This window comes from Cheilinus undulatus, linkage group 5, assembly GCF_018320785.1.
Source record: "Cheilinus undulatus linkage group 5, ASM1832078v1, whole genome shotgun sequence".
NCBI classification, from domain to species: Eukaryota; Metazoa; Chordata; class Actinopteri; order Labriformes; family Labridae; genus Cheilinus; species Cheilinus undulatus.
Window position 1 is genome coordinate 29177355 of NC_054869.1, and position 25643 is coordinate 29202997.

General features: G+C 38.6%; 2 protein-coding genes across 4 annotated transcripts in view; one reads left to right on the top strand and one right to left on the bottom strand.

Moving 5' to 3' along the window:
- Positions 1–21204, bottom strand: part of camsap1b (calmodulin regulated spectrin-associated protein 1b) — a 42463-nt gene extending 21259 nt beyond the window's left edge. For 2 of the 3 annotated variants that reach the window (XM_041786858.1, XM_041786856.1), the window contains exons 1-6: positions 20809–21204; positions 19335–19501; positions 9695–9957; positions 3475–3636; positions 1225–1305; positions 831–863 (exon numbers count right to left, since the gene is read on the bottom strand). In XM_041786858.1, coding sequence (XP_041642792.1) covers positions 831–863; positions 1225–1305; positions 3475–3636; positions 9695–9957; positions 19335–19500 — 705 coding nt within the window. In that variant the 5' untranslated portion in view covers position 19501; positions 20809–21204. The remainder of the gene's footprint in view (positions 1–830; positions 864–1224; positions 1306–3474; positions 3637–9694; positions 9958–19334; positions 19502–20808) is intronic. The other variant, XM_041786857.1, reaches the window with a different exon arrangement.
- Positions 21205–22638: 1434 nt separating this feature from the next.
- LOC121509752 (coiled-coil domain-containing protein 89-like) lies at positions 22639–23776 on the top strand. Its single transcript, XM_041787414.1, has 2 exons — positions 22639–22973; positions 23068–23776. The coding sequence occupies exons 1-2, from the start codon at positions 22639–22641 to the stop codon at positions 23774–23776; spliced, it is 1044 nt and encodes a 347-aa protein (XP_041643348.1).
- The last annotated feature ends 1867 nt before the right edge of the window (positions 23777–25643 follow it).

Below are 25643 nucleotides of genomic sequence, written 5' to 3' on the forward strand. Positions count from 1 at the left end.
AATGTAAAGGCAACAAACTGTAAATCATAGCTTAGCAGCTTAAAGGTTTCTTAAAACGCATGAATGTGACTTTTATAAAATGTAATCTGATAATTTGTACCATGTGTAAAAGCCATTTAATCACATTATTTAGTATTTTGACCCAAATTTTGCAACAAGTCACAGGTGATACTGCCACCCAAATGCAAGGAGCTCTAATTACACAGAACTTTTCTCCTAAAGGGGGCATCTCCTGACTTATGGGTAACACTGTGACACTTCAGAGAGTTCCTCTGGCTCCAGCATGCTATGGGCCAGTTTGTGCATGACTTCAGGCTTACACACTAAAAACACACAGCAGAAATACTGCCAGAGGGCAATGTGGAACAGTGCGTCTGTGTGAGAAAGCAGAAGAAACAGAGCAGAGGGAGATGACAAAGCAGATCAGTGAGAGGTAGTGTCCAGTGATGGAACTGCAAAGCAGGAGAGGTGTGGGCATGGATTTACTCTTAATATCACTGGGCAAGCGAAAACCACACACAACACAGCCATTACACACGGCCTACTCGAGCTTGAAATGACATAGCACACAATCAAAGCTATAACAATATCCTTGGAGCAGTTCATTAAAGAAGGCAGAATAACCCTACACCTGGGTGGCTTATTTGCATCACAAAAAAGTAACTGTAAGCCTCTTCCCCCTTGCTGACACGCTGGCTACAAGCAGCACAAAATGAGCTTGAATGAGCCATGGTGGAGTGTGCGCGCACATCAACACAGAACTATGCGTGCAAGGGGGAGAGGAGGGAGAGAACAGGGTTAAGGGGGTTGGGGGCTGGTATCCAACTTACAGGGACAAGCTTCCAATACCATTTGGAGGGAGACTATCCAGTTTGCAGGGACAAGAGCGGGAAGGAGGGACAGATAAGGAACAGAAGGAGCAAAAAGACTGTCAGGTCAGGTCAGAGAAAAAGAGAGCAGGGTCAGAGTAAGTCCAGAATGCAATCAGGGTGACAAATTCCTTATCGAAACAAAAATATTCTGTTTCTAAAACAGAGTTATTTCTTGATAAGGACTTTTATCCACCTGGATAAAGACTTCATGGGGAGTTGCTTCTGAAAGTCCCAAAACCCAGATATATGGCGTTATTGGTAAAACTTGTAGAAAACCAAAATATTGGTACTGTAGTTTTCAGCTTTCTATCCTGTAACAAAAGCACACAGAAGATACTGCAAGGGGCTTTACCTTTTGGTGGCTGGGGGACTCCAGAGGGTGATGCTTGACTTTGTGCTCCCTTTCTGTCATCTCCCTCATCTTCATGTTCACCTGCGGAGCAAGTCATGACAAAGTGAGAACCAGGCTATTCAGAGAAAACAGAGTTGTGAAGGTAACTAAAAATCATATATACATGCTCTCTGATTATGCTGTTCTTGTAAATATTCATTTGAGTTTGACGTTAATGACAATTATTTCAAAGATAGGCTTTTTTTTACCCTTGTTTTGTAATAATCATAAGAATAATGACTTTTTTGTATGGTACTTTTAAAAACAAAAGACAACAAAAGACAAAGATAAGAGGACAATGACATCAACAACATCAACAGAATCCAAAACAGTTCAAGAACATAACCAAAACTGAGCAAGATAATAAGCCAATAGCTTCATAAGACTTCAAGACCCAGACGTCATTAGACCAACATCATAAGAGCACCCACATCATAAGATACTATGCAGCTAAGATTTCACAGAGATCTTCAGAAAGCAGATATCACATTGACATCTTAGGTACTATAAAAACAATACATTTGTGTGTCTGTATCAGAGCTGAGTGACAGATCACCGAGAGGTCAGACAGATGCTCTTCCTCATAACACATATTTGTCTTAGTCCAGTCAACTATTAAGCAGTGGAAACTAGGACTGGGCAATTTATTGAGTTTCAATTTCAGTAATAATTTTGGCTTCCTATGATCATGTAAACAAGATCATCAAGATTATCAGTATTGTTTTTGCACATTATTTACTTTTTAAAACTTTTTTTATTATTTATTGCATTTAAATGTATTCTCAAAATGTGTGTTAAAATTCAACAAATGCATGTGATGCAGATAATTGTAAACAGCCCGTAATAATAATGTCTGATAATCTATATCCCAATATCAAAATAATTGTGATTATCATCAAGGCTATAGTAATTTTAGATTTTTAATTAGTTGTCATTTTTTTATTCCCTTATCACTTTTTGTTTCAAAATTAGTTTAGTTTTAATATGTTTTTAAAACTAGTTTGTTAGTGAAGTTTAGTTTTTATTTTGTAAAAATGATTTGTTTTAGTTTTTATTAGTTTTAGCAATATGAGATACTTGTCAGGGATAAATATCGTACAATAAAAATTAATTCAAATATGTTCTTTAGATTTCATTATATGCATTCAAATTTGATATTTGAATTCAAGTCAAGTCTCAAAATCACCACGGTTGTAGTCTTGACTAATCAAGTTCCTGTGGCGAGTCAAATGCAAGCTTCCAATCCAGTTCATCTTTATATGGAATTTTTACAAGTACACGGTAGTGAGGTGCGATATTTTGACTCCCTCTTCTATGTATCCACTGTGTTGTGGCTTTCTTTTTCTACAGCATTTTAATATTCACATGCACACTCATAACAAGTAGGTAGTCTAAATTAGGCAAGGAAATGAGTGTCCTCCAGGAGAAATCTCCCTCTGAAAATTGTTTTCTAATCTTGCTCTCTGGTTAAGGAGGCCAACTTTTTCAAAGGACAAATTCAAATTTAACTTATTTATTAAACCCATGTAAATGAGAAAACTGAAATTCAGCCTTCTGTGTCAGTGATTAGTCACATGGCAATGATAATATTGATAACGTCTTTTTTTGTACATTTTTGTAAATCAAACATAAATAGTACACCTTGTTGGTTCCATGTTTACTAATTTCAGGGTTGATGCCTTTATTTAAGTACATGATCAACTTGACATTCTTGGTTTAACCAGCAGAAAATTTTGATGGATACCTATCCCACTTAGAGGCCAAATTAATTTAGATACAAAATAATTAATTTATTCAATAGAAACTCAGGAGGGAAAAGTCTGCCACTTGTTAAAAGAAACTGCCCATCAGCGAGGGACACTGCCCTTCTCTTGGACAATGATAGTGTTGGACATTAGGATGATTTATGGAGACACTGAGTCATAGTTTTTGCTGCCTCAGGCCTTGAATGATGAGTGCAACATGAGCTTGAGCCTCTTGTGAGTCTGAGATCTACAGTCCCATCTGTTGGCTCATCTCTGTGCAGCAATAAAAAACAGGCTTCAAGAAAACCCAGCGCCTTTCATGTTAACAAGGAACAGGTTATTCCTCCCACAGTGTGCTGATTGGAAGACTTGGATTATAAGAATGCACAAATTTTGAGAAAAAAGTATTGCTTGGACTTAATGAAAATTTGCATGTGCTGTTGTGTTTATTTTAGTGTGATCAAACCTTGTTGATCCAGAAGACCATAGCATCTTCAAGGTCAAAGGGCAGCTCCTTAGAGGCACTGAAGGTGGAGAAGCGTTTGACAGAAGCCACCACTTTCTCAATGCTGATCATTTCCACGGTGTAAGCCATCATCAGGGCATCGATCATGGGCATGTGCGCACTCTGTCAAGGAAAAGAGAGTCACAAGATGATTCAATTTTGTTTGTATTTCTTTTTCCAGTTTCCTATGTCATTAACATCAAAGCTTGAGGCAAAGAAACTGAGGCTGCTATCTATTGTGGGTTCATCTAAACAAACTAAAATGCTCATCTTCTTTGTTTGCAATACTGTTAAATTACATATTTACTTTCTGTTACTGACAAGCAATAAGGATTAACTATACTTTTAAAAAAAGTCTGTTTGTTGTAAGGATATCCTTGCTGATAATCCAATTTATTCAAATTTGCTCAGCTTGCTCTGGAGCCACAAAATCCAAACACAGTCTCATGTCCCAGACCTATAAACACAAATGCTTTGAAAGAACTTCATAAACCACTTTAAACATCTTTCAGGGTAGGATGACACCTGAAGAGAATTTAAAACACTGTTTAAGCAAGTTTTACTGTTTTAAGCACATCTCAATCATTACTTTTGCAGGTTGAGAACAATTATCTAAAGGTCATATTCTATTTTAATAATCAGTGGATTATGAACCAGTTGAGGATAAATGGAGGAGATTAACTGATTTGGGAAAAGACCAATCCAGAGCTGTTGTAAGACAATGCTGGGGTTCCTGTAGCTTTACATAACAGATCAGGGTTAATCAAAAGTTAAACCTCTAGTTCAGCAAGATAGGTGTCGCTCTCGATATCCTAATGTAATCCAGAGTTACAACAGGGGACTTTTTGTTCAATATGCCCAACACCTGGTGTCTACCAGCAAAAATATTTCCCCTTGATGGACTAGGCATTGCTAAATCATAAATCTGCTGACATAATCCTGGGCTTTTATTTCTGTTTTTTAAAATCTCCCTCTAATTAAAGTTCTGTTACTAAGGGTCACTCCTTGTAAACAAAACAAAGAATAGGGAAGCAACCAAATCCATTACAGAGCAAGTACAGACATGATATTGTTTCAGTCAGTGCTTTGAGTAACATGCAGCTAGAATAATCCAATTGCTGATGGAAGTGCTCAGAGATTAGGCTTGTTAACATAATGAATGAGAGGTATTCAGAGCTTTCACCACAGCACAACCCACGCAGACAATAAAAGTGAAAGTCAACTTCCAGGAAAATAACTTCCAGTTATAAGAAAGAGAAGAAAAGATGAAGTGTGTAAAGAAAGCTAAAAGGAGCTCTAGATCTGCTCGCTCATTGGATTCACTCAAACATTAGCTAGCCCAATGTTTTGCTGAGCTGTTTTGTGTTTTAAAGACAATTTAAGCATTTTTACATAAATCATTCTACCTAGCCATATCTTTTGTTAAAGCTGTTTAAGCTCTGCCTTCAACCAAATTATTTGAAAAAATGATCCTGGTTCAAAGAATATCTCATCACTTGTAACTCCTTGTCCTTCATTTCCTTTTTCTAAAAGACTGACATAGCCATATGGGTTTGAAACATGTATGATTATCCGTCTGCAGACTTCATTTAAGTCCCATTAGGGTGTTCCAGGATCTCAGTGATTACTGAGAATTTAACTTCCACACCTGTCCTGTAAAGAAAAAGTGCAATGATGCACTGTGATTAGAAAATAGGACTTCATTAGAGTACAACTGTTGGTTTAATCTGTTCTTCTTACAAATACTGGGATCTATGATGAGGTCACCAACATACAGGAAACAATAAATGCCGGACCAACTGTATCAATACTGTCAATGGTAAAATCTCTTAATTTTTGCAACATGGTCATCACAGGTTCTAAAGCATGTGTTGTGTATAGTGCACACACTAGGCATAATTGGTGCCACTGTTAGCCTAGCAGTGTGATAAGTGACAGATAACAGCTCAGATTTGAGTACCATCACCAGCATGTTTTGCTCCGCCACCCTATGTGCTCGCTTTGCAAAGCATCTCTATCAACCTTTCTGGGGCTTTGACACAAGTTATGAACGGCAACAGGTTGATCTTGGGCCTAGCACTGCATCAATTTGTAATAGCACATCTTAAAAAACTAAAGATGACTCAAAGAAGCAGGCTGTGGTGTTAAACAAGGTCAGAGAAGCAGTTGTAAACATGATTGCTCTATACCCCTACTGGCACTTCTGCTACAGCTCAGCCAAAACTACGATAAATAGCTGTTTCAGACAAGTTCTTTACAATACAAGTCTGTTTTTAGCATTTTACTTGAATGCTTTGACTGCAAACTGCCAGATTAGGAAATGTGGTGTTAACAGTAGCGGTTTGAGACACCTCAGCTACAGAGAAATTCAACCTCAAACTACATATGAGGTTAAGAAGGAAATGAACAGAGAGACACTTATCATTATTCTGTGATCTTATATTCAGTATGAAATCACAGGCTTGTTTTAGGAGAAAGAAGGGCCTAGCAGCACCTGAACATGCATCTAAATGCGTCATCTCTTTTAACTTAGTATTATGCAAAAGGCATAAAAACACCCTAATATAAATTCAAGGCCATATTGCCCAGTCTTGCCTTAAATAAGGAAGTCACTGGCAAATTCACACAGTTTTATTAACTATAACCCATGTTCCTCAGCAAAAGGTATTACTGGTCAGTACATGGTAGTTATTTTATTTTAATCTCATATACTACTATCAGCCTTAAAACCTTCTATTGTCATGTATAACTACACGTTTTTTTCTTTTTAACCAAAGCAATACAATGTTAACCAAAGCATGAAATGTTTATAAAACATAAAACTGCAGCATTGCAAGACAATTTTAGCGCAATGTGACCTGCTTTGACCAATTTCAGTGCTTAACATACTTAAAGGGCACATACAAAAGCATGATGTGCAGTTCAATCTTTTGTTCTCCTCTCACTCTGTTTTCTGCCCTCTACCAGCACACCGTGGAGCTCCATGGGGAGCAGGAACTACTTTTGCCTTGAGCTGTATGAGATGTGTGAATGCTGACTGACAGACAGACCCTGCACATGCACACATGTACAAAGTGCAAGTGGACAAAAGAGTACCTGCTAGCTATGATGGTCTAACAAGTCCCAGCTGTTGCCCCAAAAGAGGCAGAGATGGGGGAGAGGAACTGTCTGCGGGTACAAAATGCAAGTTGCTATGGAAACGCCTTGCTAAGTCAGCAAACTTAAAGTGGGGGTGTTGGACAGTCTATCAGAGATAAGCGGTGTCCTGATGAGGATTTTCTATTTCCTTACCAGGCTTTGTGTCTGGCTGCTTACACTCAGGCTTGCATGGATTATTTTGTCAGGCTGCAAAGAGGAAGCGCAGGCACACACCCCTGACGAGCCGGCCTGCAGAGAGGAGGGCCTGCTCTACACATCATCGCTGGTTGCTATGGTAACAAAAGGGTAGGAAGATGGCTGGGAGCAAGTGAGCTGGTTGGTTTTTACTGTATGCAGTGTGAAGTGTTGTGGTGGTGAAAATGTGAGACATTAGATCCCATTTGCAGAGACCGAGGGTGTGTATGTGTCTGTGTGTGTGTTTATCTGTGCTATCTAAAATTCACTGACTGTACTTTGGCGCATCTCTGCTGATTCAGGTCATACCTAAACAAATGAAGGTTACAAACAGAAATTTAACCTATGTACACGCTGATTTGTAAAAGCATTAAAGGTGTAAACTCACGTGATGACTTTAGAAAGGGTCAGAAGATCAAAGTCAATAGTTTCCCAAATTAACAGTTGACTTTCAAAATATTTGTATTCCAGAAAAAAATCAGTAATGAACAAAAAAAACATGCTGGATAAATGGCAGGAGAGATGTTCAAGTTCTGGCATTCAGCAAATTTTGTAAACACAAAGACAAAATGTAGCTGAAAAAATATCCCCAACAGTCGCTCTTAGAACAGACCTCTTAACACCAACACACCCGAGCAAATGGATCATTCTGAGAAGTCACCGGCCTCTAATAATCAAATCTTGACTCAAACAGGCTTTGAATCCTGTAGTGTGTGGCCAGCCTAAGGGGGTCTAAAGATTATTTAAGGACCAAATATTTACAGTTAAAATAATAGTATCTGCTCCTGCCACACTTTCCTGTGTGGGTCCTTCCCTGTATGAACTTAGCAGGCAGTTAAGGATGCTGTCTTGTGGGTTCATCAAAAAAAGTTCACCAACTTCAAGCAGATTGTGCAAATAAATGCTTTTTGCACGCTGATTGTTTAGAAAACCAACACACAGCTTCACATATGAAAGTTAGAAATCTTCCTAAGTACTAAAAGTCTCAAGTTTCAGTTTCATTTGTAGCCATAAATCACAGCTGCGCTAGGAAGCAGATAGGGAGAGGGGGAAAAGAAACAGAAGTAATAGAACTGATTCTAAAAAATGATAAAACAATAATAAAACAACTTTAGCAGATCACTGATACACTCTATTTCTTCGCAATGTGAGATCGTCATGTAGCGGACTCCTAGAATGAAGTGTATTGTATTTTGCACCTTTGTGTAAGAGAAAAATTTAATGTCCATAAGAGACTGAAATCACATACTTGGTAAAACAAAATTCTCTATCAAAACTAGGGTTGCACAATATCACTTGCTAGATATGGGCATCAGCAGAAATTTGCTTAAGAAATTAAAAATCAATATCTGCTGATATGAATATTTCTTCAGATATTTACAACCAATGTATCAGCTATTACTTTTGCCAAAATGTACAAATCTACCATCATGTGTAAGTGGTTGCCTAGGGTGTCACACACTCGAGGGGGCCCACGATGAGCCTTAAACATTTTGAATGAAGCCCGAAGCATAAAACAACCACCAGACTGTCTACTTCCCTGCTCTTCTCTCACCTTTACTCAACTCTGCCTCTCTTTGCACAGGAGACACTTGGTGTTTTCTACGATAAAAGGTGTGTTTATCTGTATCCATATCAGTTCAAATGAGTCTGAAAATATTGGCAGATTAGATAATAGGAAAATATCCAGCATTGTGGATTCTTTATCAAATCACTAAACTATTTCAAACATGAACAAAAACTGACCTGTTTTTATTGGTTCAGCTTCAGCTCAGCATTTGTTTTTTTTTTCATAGCTGTTCACTGAATGAATTTACGTTAATTGTTGTTCTCATAATGCAAACAATCTGAATATGCTAGTTTTGCTTTCAAAACGTTTTCAGGCAACATTTGCAACTATTTTCTCACCTTTTACAACAAAACATTGTCAAAATAATAGCAGATGACTTACAAATCAAAAATGTTTGTTAACGCAGTGGATAAAATTATCTAGAACAACAGTTATTCACCTCATGTTCTTACTCAAAAAATGTCTTTCTAATGATTAGATAAGATGAAGATTGTATTTCCAGTTGAGTAAGAATTGTTCACTGCAGCTACATTAGGTTGGTAGCAACATAATGCTACCATTTTCACTTCAAAATTATCATTGGAGTAAGAATTTTCTAATATATTACCAACAACATGAGAAATGTATTTGGAAAACTACATGAAAAGATTTTACAATGCCACAGCCAATCAACAAACATCAACTACAATCACAGTCAAATTTTGCATGGATGTCCTTGCATGACCAGCTTGAGTAACATTCAAATTTCACCACTTAATTTGAATAAAAACTGATAACTGCACACTCAATTCATCTGTACATTGTTTAACTAAGTCAAGCCACAAAATATGTCTGAAGCTTACTTAAATGTAGTGTTTGTTATGAAATAACAAGGTTTAATGTATTTTTTACTTCACTTTAAGTTTTACACGGAGTAGCTGGCATTAGTTGTAATGATGGACAAGAATAAAAGCAATCTCTTCTCTCTGGTTTCACTGTGGTGAGATAATGCATCAGAAGCAGGAAGACCTGGGAATGTTAAAGGTAATGTGCAAAGTTATTATAGCTGGCCTGGTTTCCTTCTTCTCTGACAGGCAATCTGAGCTACAAGTAAGGTTCAGTAAAATCTTATCGTGTCCTGTTTTAGGCCGTATGAGTGGAACAATAAAAGAGCAAATACTTTTGTTATACCAACTTTTCCCAGAACCAGCAGTGTAAGTTGAATATGGTCACAAAAAAAACCTTGAAAATATGCTAAAACTTAATAGCTGCTATTTTTACAAATGTTGAACCACTTACCATTTTGATTGGTACACCAGCCAGGTCCTCATCTGTGACCGGTGTATCGTCACTTTCAACGACATAAATGCCCTTCCTGGAGAGAGCCTGGATGACGGACAGGTGGGACTGAAGGGAGGCCGCCTGCTCTGTCTTGAGGATGAGGGCACAGACACGACAGTAGAGCTCACAAGACAGCAGCAGGCGGATGACAGGAGGCTTTATGTGTTCCTGGTTGTACTGGTCCGTGTAGAACGGGTCCCTTAAGTCCTCTGGAATATGGTCTGAAATTAAAAGATCAGCTAGATGAGTCATGATAGACTACAATTTGCCTCAGATGTAGTATATCCCATTTTTCCTTTCAAGGCAGAAATAATAATTAGTTCATAGTAAATGAATGAATTATAAATGAAAAAAAATGACAACAAGCATCTTTAGTATTAAAGTTACTGTCTGTCAAATCCTGCACTAATCAAAGATCTACGGTGTCACCAGGCGACAGAACTGCTACAACTTAAAGTGCCTTACATGTAATATTTGCTGTATGCCAGCTTAAGTTTACTTGGAGCAAACATGGCCATGTGTTATTGTAAGTCACAGCTTACTGCTTCAGAAGTACATTGGAAACAGATCCTTTCTAAGCTGAGTCCTCAGTGAAAGCAGTCATCTCAGGTGACACGGTGGGTTTTGCCAGTGCTAGTTTAAAAACACTGGAACCACAAACACTAAAAGAAAACAATGACCTACACAAGAAAATCAGTTGCTTTGGCTGTGAGGTCATTTTAAAACCAGAGCCCACAGCCATATAAGGGCAAAAGATGAAGCACTACACTTCTGGCATGCACAGACCAAATATATACTGCAAGATAAACCTTTTATTGAGGCCTGAAAAAGCTCTAAAATGTTGCACAAAACCTGTCCAAAAACCCACACCACACAAAACAGTGTGGTGACAGAAACATCCTTGTTCTGTTAAATCTATGTGTGAGCTGCAGCATAAGCGGTATGTGTGTATGTGGCGAGTTCTTGGTGTCTGCTCTGACTGACAGAATAAAGAAAGCTACTCATCAGCAATCTCCTGCTCACAGATACAGGAAGGCAGGCAGGCTGCTTCTTGCTGCTGCTTTTGTGGATGAGAATTCACAGATCATAAATGTTGTACTGCAAAATGGGGAAGCAAACAAACTTGGTTTTGAGATCTATCTAAAAATGTAATAGCAAATAATGATAAATATAAACATTGTCAAGCAAGAGTGAACATGATCAGCCAAGAGCTGTCCAGTTCTGGACAATTGAGAGTCACATCCTTACAAACATGTTAAACACAAACTTTGTGCTCTGTATGGCTTCATCCCAAATCACCACTTGCTCCTTCCCTTACGTTTTGCATGTTCATGCCTTGGAAGGGATGTCCCAATTCTTGTCAGAATAGAGAGGTAAGGTGAAGTGCCAGTAATCGTGGCCCTTCAAACAGAGATTTTCTGGAGGTACACTAAGGGTTGTGTATCAGTTGGGATTTTTCTGATGAAAGTGCTAGCCTGTGGCGCAGGCAGGCAGAGAACATGGGAGAACTGCAAGCTCACACTTGAATATTACATCAACAGTGGACTATTTTACCTTTTGGGCTTAATTTATCATCCATTCCAGGATTCATGTGGTTTCATGTAAAATTTCTGGCTAAATGGTGTCAAAAGTTAACTTTTCCTTGTCAATGGCACCATTGTAGCTCTGTGACCCACTGACCTCTCTGTGACCCTTTGCTCTGGCTGCAGAATGAGATGTAATGTTGATATAGTGATGATTTATGATCGAGAGTCCATACACTGTGTTGTATTTTGAAAGAACCAGATATTCTATGCTTGTGACTTCCTGTTCGGAGCTTTCTGATTGACAGGAATTGATGCAGTTTGGCCACGGCCGGTGCTGAAAATACACCTGCAGAGTACCTCGAATGAAGTGGAGCAGAGTGGTGTTCTAGGGACGTGCTGCTGCCGGACTGGAGCACGGGCAGTGGAACTGATCTGATAGACTAGAGAGGGAGTGATTCACTCTGCTGTGCGATTTGCCGGCATATCGCGGCCTGGTTGCGATATGTGGAAATTGGAGGTAAACTGATTCTTTTTAAATGGTGCCGGTGCCTCAATAGTGCCTGAATCAAAACTTAAAAGAGAAAATAAGGGTGTTGAAAGTTGTCATCAGAATAAAAGCTGTCACGGTATCATAAGTGATTCAGACTCAAGTAAAATGTATATACCAGCGTCAGAGTCAAACAATAATGTAAATGTGTCAGTGTTGCTGTAGGAACATTCTAGCAGAGCAGAGTCATTTCTCCAGACAACAAAACTAAAGACATTCATTCACTGCTGAAATAAATCATTCCATAACGCATTTCTTCCTTTTTTTGGAGTGGCAGAGGGTCGTATTTGGGTGGAATACTGAAACGAAGCCCCTATAACTATGTTATAATCTGGTCTGAGAGTATCAGGTGTGTTGGTAATGGTACCATGTTGGTACCGGATTTTGATACCCATCCCTAGGTACACTGCAAACTAGGGCTGGGATGATTCACTTTTCTCCCGATTCGATTTTTTAACGATTTTTTAGGTTCTGATTCGATTTAAATTGCGATTCTACAATATTGCTGATTTTTGCAATCTTTAGTTAGCTTTTTAAACACCAGTGAAAAAGATGAATGATAATGATGCCTACAGACTATATCAGGAAAAATACACATCACATGTGAGTCAGTTTTTAGGATTTATTCAGCAATATATTTTAACCAGCTGTTTATACTCTCTCTTCAAAAGCCTGGACTGTATTTAAAAGCAGCGATAATCAGTATAGAAAATAGGGGTGGGAATCACAGGGTACCTCACGAAACGATACACGATACACGATACATGGTCAACGATACCTATATTATCACGATACAGCGATACTGCGATAATCGATATATTGCAAGAAAATTGTATAACGATACATCACAAAATATGTCTAACTAGAGAATACAAAATAGTTATAAAATGGTCAAGTGCAGGATTTCTTGGTTTATTCACAACAATTTAGTATCAATTTCACAGAATTTGACACAGACTGAGCTAAATACTGAATATGAAGTGCATAAAGTCTATACATATATGTGTAGTATATATATGTATAACTTATTATGTAATTTTAAGTTAATATCGAATTTAACAATGTAGAATTAAGCTATTTAAAAAATATATAGTCCTGCATCATCTCGCATTTTACCTATCTTTGTTCAATCTGAAGATGAGGATTTTCCCCATTTGTTGCACTGAATTAAAATGCTACCGTGATTTTCTTTTTTTTTTAAGAAAAGGGGAATAAATTGTTATAGAGTGAATGTACTCCAGTCTTTTATATTTCATATTTTATCAGTTTTTTATGTCATCACATAATGTGTTTGTGGAGGTAGATTATGGGAGACGAGCTGATCGTCATGTCCAGCTTTAAGACTGATGGACTGTGTTTTGCGGAGGGCATGACGTGACAGGCCAGTATTTCTTTCTTGTGTTACCGAAGCCGTCTTAATGACACTACACGGGACAGGTCCTTACAAATAATACGACTGTGATTATGGTTGCATGAGTAGAGACCAGCGGTAGCTTCAACGGGCTTGTTTGTTGACGTTAGCTGTTAGCTGTAGTGCTAACGCGATGATGCCTAACTAGTAGATTTGTTGTGTTGTCTCAGTATTTTACTCTGGCGTGGCATATCTTGCAAACGACTGTCTAACTCCTGTCTAAGTTTGTGCTGTCTTTAATGTTTTGGAAACCAAAAAAGGTCCACACATCCACTATGAATGCAGCAGAAGTCACTCTGCTGGGTAGGTACAAGCATAGATATCTATAGAACACAACCGGCTCACGCGGACCGCAAGTCTCGTGTGATCTCGTTGTCTCAAGAGAGAAGTGGCAAGAGTCAACTGCCAGCTAGCGATGCCTGCCGCCAACTAGTGGTCAGGGGGTGAAATTACACCACAAACTACCGCACCAACCAAGTGAATAATTAGCTAATTGATTAAATATCGACACTGCATTTTAAAATATCGATACAATATCACGCCAGGAAGTATCGCGATATTTCAGTGTATCGATTTTTTTGTCCCACCCCTACTGCAAACTGAGTGTTATGCAAAATCACCCAGATCATTGCCAGTCATCTGCAAGATTTGAAAATTACAACAATCTAATATCAAAATTTAATATTGTTTCAATGCGACTGGTCCTTTTGACTCCAAACATTTTTAAAATAACTCTTTTAGAAATGTCCATTATTGTCATCGCATTGGTTTATATAACGTTGTGAACAACTACTGATGAAGAATCAGGAGCTTGAATGGTTGCCCCATTTGGTTTGGAAGGATTTCAAAACTAACCCTTGTAACTGTTTCAAAAGGCAAGGGGACACTCAAAAACTAGGGGTTAGGATTAAAACGTAGAAATGGGCATGAACCTAACTAAAATTTACAAGGCCTCTGTCCTCTTAAAGCAGATGTTAGCAGGGTCAGTTGCAAGTCTTTTGCAGTTGTTATAGTGATCTTAGTCAAAATCAGACACATTGTTACTGTTTCAGTTAGGGGTATAAAATGGCAAGGTTACTCTGCAGCAATGCAGCTGTGCCATAACAAGGTCTTTTTGAAAACCATCTTCTTAGGGGCAAAAATATAACAGTAAATGTGCAGAAAGTACTACTATTGGGCACATTCAATTTTGAATCAGAAATACAGCGTGATATAATCACAAACTTGACATCAAAGGGGGCGATCCTAGGTTTTAAAGTAGTAACTCTTTGTTCTTCTATTCCTTTAAAGCCGAATGATGGACTCCTCTCCTGTTTGACTTATTTTGGATTTTGCCTGTGAACATTACATCACAAGGTTTTTTTTTAAGGCCTGTCATCTACTGATAAAACTGAAGAAGTAGGAATCTCCTGATCAAGATATTTTGGCTATAGTTCTTATGCTTTGATATAATATCATACTTATGTTTACATAAAAGGCCTCTGAAACATTAAAACTGGTACCTATGGATAACTGAATCTGACCACTTTAATTTTTAACTTGACTCAAATACTAAACATCCTGACTCATGATTTCTGGTTGATTAGCAACAAATCACTGAAATTATGTGTTGTTTCTGTCGAAGAAAAAAAACTTTAAAACTGTATTACAGTTTTACAGAATGAAACAGTTATTGAATAATCACTTTGAAATCACATATATCCAACCCCAGCAAAAATGTACTGAGGCCTGTCATCAGCCAAATGCAATAACTGTTAATAAACAACAGCTAGTATGAGCTACCAACGGGAATGTTAGTCGTTCTAACCAGGTATAGTAACAGTAAGCAACTGCTTAACGTTCTGTGCCCTATCATTTCCAAATGAAAAGTACAGCTGTAATTGATAAATCAGTGCATTTTATCAACTTTTAGTTTTTGACATTCACAAACTCTAAAAGTTAGACTTGATGATTATACAGTAATTTGCTTCACTGCAGAGCCCAGCTATAGTAAAGAGAAGCAGAATTACATAGTTTGCAGGCTGAGGTGAGTTAATACCGTCATCAGAAAGAAACATCACATTTTCAACACCATTTTTTCTTTTACTGATGTTGATTTAACAAAGCCTCTATTATGAAGAAGAGCAATAATCCTCCCTTATGATACTGATATTCATGTAAGACTCAGCCAGCACTGTTCATTAATTGATCAACAATGCAGGATTTATAGAAGTAGCTTCTCATGGTCAGATCACATCTATCTTATAACTTTCATTCAACATACATTACAACAAAGTCTTCATCGATATGCTGTCTGCCATTGTGCATACACATGTCACATACAAGGATGTCATTGTGAAACAGCATATAACCATGCCACCCAGCAGTGTGGGTCATTCCTGAAGAACTGAGTTGGAGTAAATAAACCCATTAAAACAGTGGGGGTAATTGTGTGGGATAACAAAGGGGTCTGGTTAGGACGAGACTTCACGTTTGACTTCATTCCACAGACACTGATGTCGTGTGGCAGCTGCCCCCCATCCTCATGCCACCAAAAGCCAGGCAGATAAATGCTGGGATGGGGTGGAGCATGAGAAAAAGGGCTGAGACCCAGGATGTGCTACAAACAGCAGAGTCATCCAACCGTGAGGAAGCACCAGACCAGGATCAGCACAAGCAGGGGAGAGCAGGGTGAAGACCAGCAACTGTGACAGGTGCTCACTCTCGCTGGTGTGTCTGATAGTCGCTTGCTCAGGTGGGCAGCAGCTGTGGCTCATACAGAGGGCAGTAGGACAGGAGGGCATGTACACAAACTCAGTCCTGCACGATCAAAGACCAAACAGGAACCAAATGCTCCCAAATCCCTGATGATAACCCTACAATAACACACAGCAGTGCACCTGAAATATAGAAGGAAGTCTCTTTGTTTACATTGCATTGTTCCTGTGTGTCAGTAATTACAAGAAAACCACAAAAAAAACTGGTAGCATTAGGCATGCAGAAAACACCATTATGAGCCATAGGGTGAACATGAAATGGGCCAAGTTTATTCAGTCCACATGGGAGGCTGTTAATTGCTGCTGCATCTGAGGGATGCGTCTCTTGAGGCCACCAAAGCTTTAGGGCTAACGTCTGCTCTATTTGGCCGAACAGCATCCCCACCCATGCTGATCTGTGTGATGCATCATCCTTGTTTGTACAGCAACGTTGTCATGCTCCATCTTTCAACCTGCATGATTAGCTAGGGCCTATGATGACAGACTGAGAACTGAGCAAATTCCTACAAGCCACAGTACTCAAGGAAAAATATGAGTTTAAGTAATGACCCTCGCAGTAAGTAGAGCAAAATGATGGCTTGAGAAAAAAGAAGCTTTTTATCCACAATCTGGATGATCATTAAGATTCATATCTTACTGTCATTTGTTGACAATAAATAGTTGAGATTCATTAAAGAAATCTTCATAATGACCACATATATGAAGGAGAAAGGAGTACACAATGGAGAGCTTGTTTTGGCTTTTATGATATGGTTCTAAATGCATGGCAGTGCAAAGCAGTGAATGATGGACTTGTACATCAGAAAGCGGAGGTTTAAACTGACTTCACTTAAGTGCTATGCAAAGATGATGGAACTGAATGCAATAGAAAGGCCCCCACTTCTCCTGGATGTTTGCATGGCTTTAAGCAAATCACAAGGTAGATGGCAGCCCAGCGGTAACAACACAATAGCAAAATCATGCAATGTTAATCCTGTAACACTTTTAGGCTTTACCAAATGATTGAACACCTACCAAACAGGATAATCTCAGATACAATATCTGAGTTTAGAGGTTTAAATCTATCTATCTTCTGAAATTTTTTTTGCCAACATTCTCACATAATAGGATTTATCTAAATGTTAATGCATATGGTACAAAAAACACTGGGCTGCAGGGCTGATTGGAGTTTCTAGTGGGACTGCTTAATTCTGGCCAAAATCATAATTACTATTATTTTGATTAATATTGAGATCATGTTTACAGATTACACTATTACTTGTTGATTTCGCAATATCTACATCAGTGCGAATTTCAAACGATTCCATACATTGATGTACTGCCTTGAAGGCAGCCACAGCCTTGTTACAAATTGTGCAAATTATTTTGCATTGTTTCAAATCACTCTCCTCAAAACTCAAGTGGTTCCTGACCCCGCAATGGATGGATGTCATTTTTAACTGAAATCGCAGTATTACACTGATTGGGTGGCGCTGTATCAGCAGCAGTGTACATGTAGTCGCTGCCAAAACTTCCAAAGAGGAGGAAAAGGACAGAGAGTTTCCTAGATTTTCATCCTTGCAGCAGATGCCCATGACAAACACTGTGCTGCATGAACTAAAGCGACACACACATCAGAGCATGTGTGAACTTCAGACATGCACAAACTAAAGGACACTTGAACGTTTTAAGGAAACACATTCACTCAATGCAGTAGGATGGGCGAAAGAAAGCTCGCTGCACCTATATATGCATGCACTCCCAATATAAAACAAATCCAGCATAAAGTAATTTATGGTATGAAGGCAAAAAGAAATAAAAGGTGTAACACAATTTTCTGGTGGAAATTAGTTTCAGTTAAAACCAGTGATGATCATGTACGTTACATGATCTAAAAAAAACATTTCTGACCATCAGTGTTTTAGTATGGACCTAATATTGAACATCCATTTAAAAAGGGTAAAAAAGCTTTCTGATTTTAATAGAAGTTGTTTTTAAAGGACAAAAACGGCTATCATCCAAAATCTTAATCAGGAGGCCAGGCCAGGAAACCATTCAGAATTAGAATTGGTCAATCAATTTAGAATCAATGCATCTCTGGTTTAAGCACAACAACAGCAAACAACTGTAGTGCAAAATATTTTTTTAAAAGATTCAGCCTCTTAATTTTGCTCTCAATGTGCACTAGATTGATGTTACATAACTTTAAAAGTACAAATTTTTATCCTGGTGGAGCATGCCTGCAGAACCCCGAGAAGGGTCAGGGTCCACATGATCAGAATAGTACCACCTCTGCCACAATTTGAGCCATGAAAAACTGTGAATGCCAGCACTACATTGTTAGGACACAACAGATTAACATCTGAAAGAGATTTCTGTTCCTGCCCACATTATTCAGCAACAGCGGATTTTTGTAGTAAGGGCTAATACTGGCCAATATTGATGTCAAACTAAAACATTTGTGCATCTCTAAAGATAACATGTGCAATCTCTTTCAAATATTTGGCACCTAGACTCTAGTTTTTAATTAAAGGATTATTATATTAATTACTTTTTGATAAGTTTCAACACTGGTAACTAAGTCAATTATACTTAACTATAAAATCATTTTGCCTTTTAAAAAAAATTAAAAGAGATAAATGTGACAAACAGCACAAGACAGATGCAAACAAATATTTTCATCCATCAATATCATAGAATAATGAAGGTTCTTATATCTAAGGCCACAAGAAGTTGATATAACTTAGCACAGTGTGAAACAAATCCTCACTGTCACAGCAGCAGACAAGACAAGGCATATTTCTAATGCTGGTACCCTCTTAACAGAGGGTGAGAAACTGGCAGTGCAGATCAGTATTTTCCATGCTCTGAGTACAGCCTAACAAACATAGCCTAATCCTCACTCACTCACTACCTGTCACTCAGCCTGATTTGGGTTCAACCTCAATGGCCATCCAGCAAGAATGGAGGGACCTAGTGAGTCAGTGGCGGAGGTTTCAGTTGTCAAGCGTCATGGAGGAATTAGTCTTGGCTTGACTGCTCACAGACATAAATATGTTTGTCCCTTTCTTTTTGACTGTCAGTGTGTCACCACTGAAGCTCTACACAATCTGCAGACAACAGTATGTGGACAAGAGTAAACACATTGTTAATGCGATAACAACCAAAAAGCTATAGGAGGAAAACAAGCTGCAGAAAGTGCTATCTCAGGTCTAGTAAACTCTCTATGGCCATAAATGCACTTCCTCTTAGGTCAATAAATGTAAATGTGTAGGATTTAATGGCTACAACTTTGTTATAAGTCATAAAGCCAGTTGTAAACCTAAAGAAGATTTTCAACCATGTGTTTGTATTATGTGAATGTTCAATGAATACTTACCAATTCCATAGGCTTTGGCAAACAGCCATCGCAGGTTGGCAGCTATTTTTGCCCTGGCAGAGTCATACATCTCCAATGGCACGACGTCCATTGTTCCCTCTGCAGCGCCGGTCAAATCCACTTTTCTCCTGGTACTGTCCCCGCCAGCACACAAATCAACATCCATCCTTGAAAATAAAAATAAATATGTTACAGTCACAACATAACCAATAAACATACTGCTGAGTCAGGGATACAGCCAAATAACAGGGCATTAGACTTCCAAGGAACAATTCTTCGATACATGGCTTGAGCCAGTGGCCAAATACTCTGTTAGAATGACTCTTTAATAGATAATGAAATAAAATCTGTATCTTTTGTTTGTGTATCATAAAGGAAAATGCTGTTCTTTGGGTTCTGTTGTTTCCCCTTCAGTGGTCCATTAGGATTACATCTGGTGGCTGAGAATATAAGTACTACAGTAGCTTCCTGGCAAGCAGGATGAGAATTATTATTTCAAATCCTATATGAAAGATTTGCAAGTCCTAGAGTCCTTGCTTAATAGTTTAAAAAACTGGACTGGTCAGCTACTAAAGGACTAAAGACACACTTCCTCACAATAAATCCCTGCATTAGTTGTAAAAAAACAACATAGGAATACTACTTAATGCTGATGGTTCTACTCACTCAAACCACCAAATCTGTAAGCAAAATCCCTTAAACACAGCAGCACAACTGTAATAGCACTTGCCAAGTTAAGACTCATATCCAGTTGGTCTTTCAGTGATCCAACGATTTCTATAATCTTAGCATTCTTTGTACATGTATATTTCAGTATAACATTATATATTTTAGAATGACTGATACGATCAACCTCTGTTTGCAGGGTGTAAGGTTAAGCATGTTTACAAATACTGTCTACATAAATGTGTGCACTTTGACATCCAAATGCTCCTCCAAGTGGATTTCTTGCTCGGCTATTCTCCGTAGCTTTGGTCATTTTTTTAGTAACTTTATTGTTACATTTACACTCACCACAACAATGAGTACATCATGGCATTTTATCATTACTAATTAATTCATAGTATGACAACCTTAGGAAAGAAAGGGACAAGCATCGGCTTAGTCTTGCTAATAAACTCGCTTGAGTAAATGTTGTTTTATCTGTAAGCCTTTCCCCAACCCACCTCACCATTGTGTGAACGGCCCACGACTGGCTTGCAAGAAAGGCTAAGTAACTGCTAATTAATGGGATTAGCTGTAATTTCGACGTTAGTGTTTCATGGCTATGATACCCTGTTAGTAAGGGGACAACTGTTATTTGACCCTGTTCACATTTGCCTAACAATAAATTGGCTACGGCAATGCATGCAAATGTAAAGCAGCGAACTAACCAAACGGCTAACGGTTAGCATGCTAGTGTGTACTGTAACGTAACAGCAGCACTGCATTCATCGGCCCCATGAATGACGTTAGCTAGCTGGCAAGACATTACCTTAAAGGTGTGGTGTGTTTCCAAGTCACCCTTCAGTTTCTTCAGGGTAAACAATCAACCAAGGACCTGCCTCGCTTTACAGTGGCCTGCAGTGTAGAAAATACACCAGCAGCAGCGACGCATCATAGCCAGCTAATAATGCTAACTGCGAGGGAGGCGAGTCTGAATGGTCCCCTCCCAGCAACAAGACCCTTTTCGCGGCCTGCGTGACAACCGCTCCACGGCAGGCTTGCGGATGAAACAAGCGCCAGGTAGAAAAGGAAAGATTGTCCAATGAAGAAACACGACGTTTATAGTCTCCTCAGGGTAGAAACTACCTATTTACAAAACGACTCATGTTAGTTTACATTTGCAGATATCCTGGTGGCTGGGACTTGCAGCGAGACCGGTGGTGAGTTCGCGCTCTGCCCATAGAAATGTAATTATGATCCCAGTCTCGGTAAAAGCATCGTGTGCGCATGCGTGATTTTCTTCCAGACTGCTTGTGGAAATATTGGTATTGGTAAAAGTCGGTATTTACCAGTTTTTACTTGTATTTCATTCATTTTGATTATTCAAATACATAGAGTTCTGCCCCTTGTATTAGTTCCCATTTTACCTTCACTTGTTATGGTAACTAAACTGTAACCAAGATCTGCCCAAAGTCTAACAAGTTTACCAAAAACCATGCCTGGATTTACTGAACCAAGCATTTGTTTAACTTAATTCTGAATTAATATAATGCACGCTTACATTTTTGAGTATCAGCCTGTTACGTCTTTGTGACATCGACTGACGATGCCATCTAGCGATGGAATCAGCTTTCACACTTTGAAACATTTTAGTGGTTTTGTACAGCAACTTCAAGGGAAATGAAAAATGAAATCATTGTGTTACTGAGCAGTCACCTATAAAATTTGTCCTTGAAAAAACGTTGGGAAATCCGAGATTGGACTATGTATCATTACAATTATAATCATTATTAGAAAACATGTCATCAGTTGTTCATTTGAACCGTTGTTGCACATATGTATTGAATAATAATGTTTAACCTGTTTGTATACATATCGCCTTTCATAGGTACATCAAAGCTTTTACTATGAACTTAACCACGGAATAAAGAAATGGGATTGTGGGTTTTTGGATTGGAAAGGAAGTGAGTTGACAGGAAAAAAGGTAAATGTTTGATAACAGGAGGTGCATATGACTTCTCACTTGTCCACTGAGCTGTCTGTGAGTTTGTTTTTTTTTTCTTCCTTTTTCTAATTTAAATGAGACATTAAGGGGCAGTGGTGAACTTATTTTACATCACTGTGAGAGAGGGGAGCACTGTTTGGAGCGCCATGTCATCTGCTGCTGTTGGTCCACTGTGTTTTATCAAGTCTAGAGTCAATACTATCAGCTGTCTACCAGGAGATTGATCAGCCAAATGGCCTGACCAGGCGAGCTGAAGGCTGCTACCAAAGCAACCTGCTTCACCTAAGCAGTGCCACAGACTGGTTGGCTCCCTGCCGCATCACATAGATGCAGTAATTTGTGTAAAAGGAGCTCAAAACAATTACTGAGTGCATAATTTTTCAGAAGGTCGACTATTCTGTATTATAAAACCTCTTTTGTTCTGAAGTTTTGTGATATTGTAATATTTTGAGTTAAAGATTGTTGTGAGCTGTAATCATCAAGATTAAACAAAAAAAACAATATTTTTTTAAGATACACCTGTATGAATGTGTAGCCTAAACATATATTGTGTAAAGAAATAAAGGATGAAAAGAACCTCAAATAAGGTTTGATTGAAGGTTTTTTTAATCAACTGTTAGTTCTGTATTGAAATGATCTTTTTTCCATTTTAAAATGTCCATGCTTTTACAAACTCTAAATCCAAAATCCAAACAAATAATATCAAGCAGAGACCGGACTCAAGACACCTATAAACTGACTGCTGAGCTGGAGGAGAAAAAGAAAGTGATAGAGAAGGTCACAAAGGATCTGGAGGTGTCCCATCCTCTGCACATGGAATCAGAAGAGCATGAGAAGGAGAGCTTGGCTGAAAACAAGGAGCTGAGAAAACGCCTTGATGAACAGCTAAAGAAAGTTCTGCAAAGAGACAGAGACATCAGCTCCATGGCCATGGAAAATCAGAGACTTGAAACTAAAGTTGAAGGCAATGAACAGATTTTCTCCTCCCTGCAGGAGAAAGTTAACCAGCAGGCCTCATACCTCAGAGATCAACAGGCAAAATGCTGTTCACTATACTATGAAGCCACTGTCTCTGTGCTGCAGAAAGACAAAGTTCCAAGAGCAGAAGTTTGAGATCAGTAAGCTGCATGGTAAACTCAAGGCTGCCCAGATTGCTCAAAAACAGCTTCTGGATAAAAGAGAAAGTTGCAGATATGAGCTGACAGCAGAGAAGACTCAGTATGCTAAAGCATATGCAATTATTCAGATGCAACAGGCACAACTCACTGACAAAACTCTGGCTTTAGGAAAAAGCAAGTCTGAAGTAAAAGCTCTGAAATTCCAGCTGGGAGAAGCCTCTGCATCCTCTGAGCATCTCAAGAAGAACCTGCAGACATTAAAGGGAGAAAATGCAGACGTCAAGGCCAAACTCCAGGAGGTAGAGAGACAGTGTGACAGAGAGTGTTTGTACCAAGGTCTCTCTGGGGGCTTTACAGAGAAGAAGTCTGCCATTGCTGAGCTCAAAGCTCATCAGGTGGAGATCATAACCAGGCAGACACAACTCAAAGGCACACACAATGAGGAAAAGATAAAAATCTCTGAGCTGCAGCAAAGAGTTGATCGAGCCACCTCTGCTCTTAAGAAAGAACGACTCACATGTGAGAAGTATCGAGGTGAGATAAAGGAAGCCTTGAAAAGGCAAATGGAGACTTTGGAGAAGTACACATTGACTGTAGCTCCGAGAGAGCTGAGAAAAGCTTTTCCTGGATTCAAAAGCCACAGCTCTTCACAGTGGATGTTGTTTGTGATATGAGTTTTTGTGTGTTCTTGTGCTAACTCAAGTTAATATTGTTAAATTGGGTAGATTAAAAAAAGTACATTCTGCATCAGTTTTAATTATGATTCAAATGTCACAACCTCTCATAAGACACTATTATACACATTGTAAGATCTCTTCAAAGATACAAGAGAGAAAAGTGTAACACAAGATGTATGATTCAACCTCAAACATACATTTTTCAAATTCACGATTGGCAAAGTGACACTTTTATGTAACTGAAACACTTAAAAACATTCCATTTTTTTTGTTAAAAACATGCTATCAGCATTAATGGACTGATCACAATGTGATAAATGCCCATATTCAGTACATTATTTTTTACTAGTATTAATCACATGCTTTTTTGTCCCTTTCAGCACATTTGGTTAAGCCAATGCAACAGCTTGCTGCAGCCACAGGGATTCAAAAAATAAGTCCCTTACTGGTCCTTGAAAAAGAACAGCTCAGTGGACGAGATAAAAGTCATCTGCACCTTGTGTTATCAAATATTTACCTTTTTACTGTTCCCTCATGCCTTTTTCAATCCATGACAAGTTCTTCTTCTGTGGTTGCGGTCATGTCATAATCTTTGATATGACATTGAAATCAAAGTGGATCTGCATCCAAACAGGAAGTCAGTAGCCTTAGTTAAGACAGACTTTACAGAGCTAGTTCAACTCTGTAAAGAGTAAGTTGATCTAAGCTCTGCCGACTGTACTCAGCACTTAAATTACCTTTAAATTAAATACTTTTTTACCTTTACTTGAGTAGATTTACAGACCAGTAATTGTACTTTCACTTTTCACTAAAAAAGTGGCACTGCCAGTGTGGTTTACGTTGCTATGTCTCTCAGCATGTTTTGAGCAGTGACGCAACCGCTGGGACTAAACAATAGAGGGGAGGAATATTGTGCTATTTTAGCTATTCTTAAGCTACATCAGAATAAAGCAGGTCTGCATCCAAAAAGGAAGTTAGTTAGCCTTAGTTTTCGAGAGTATGCTATAAATACCCCAAATGAAACAAAATAGTTTTAAATGAAAAAAAGTGACAAAAAAGAAGCTCATTCTTGATGAATTATAGAAATGCTGATTAAAAATCTGAATCATTTCACTGCTTTATTCAAACAAAAAACAACAATGTTAAAAACAAGATTAGCGCTTTTTAAGTTCTTAGACTTAAAGAGAAACCTTAAAGTCCCTGTAAAGTGATTAAAAAAAACCTTTATTTTAGGTTTGTTGTATGACAAGCCACCTTGTCATGAACTTGCTTACTTTACTTACTTTCGCCTGACACCCTTACTGGGATAAAGGCCGTCGACAAGGGACCTCCAGAGTTCTCGGTCACTGGCATTCTTCTCTATCTGCAACCAGGTGTATCCCAGTCTTTTGGTGTCAGACTGGAGATCCCGCCGCCAGGTGTTCTTTGGTCTGCCTTTTTTTCCTCTTCCCTTGGGGGTTCCAAGTCAGAGCCTTTCTGGTGGAGTTAGATACAGGTTTTCGTGATGTGTGCCCAATCCATCCCTATCTTCTCCATCCAATTTCGTCTGGTGCTGGGAGCTGCTTTGTTTTCAACCATGGGTCATTATTGCTGACCTTCTCTGGCCAGTGTATGTTCAAAATTCTTACAAGACTCTACAAGACAAGCCTGTATAGTTGTTTTTAATGATGTTCACTAGCTTGGTAGGAACTCCATGGTGTCTCAGTAGCTTTCAGGTGGTCTCTCTTTGTACACTGTCAAAAGCTTTTTCGTAGTCAACAAATTGACGAACAGTGAGGAATTCCACTCTATAATGATAAGAAGAGTGGCAATCTGGTCAACACATGAGCGATCCTTCCTAAATCCGGCTTGTTGGTCTCTCAGC

Coding starts and splice junctions, on each gene's coding strand:
- LOC121509752 (XM_041787414.1), top strand. CDS start 22,639: ATGTCCATGCTTTTACAAACTCTAAATCCAAAATCCAAACAAATAATA. Junction 22,974..23,067: donor GAACAGATTTTCTCCTCCCT/GCAGGAGAAAGT, acceptor TCTGTGCTGCAG/AAAGACAAAGTTCCAAGAGC.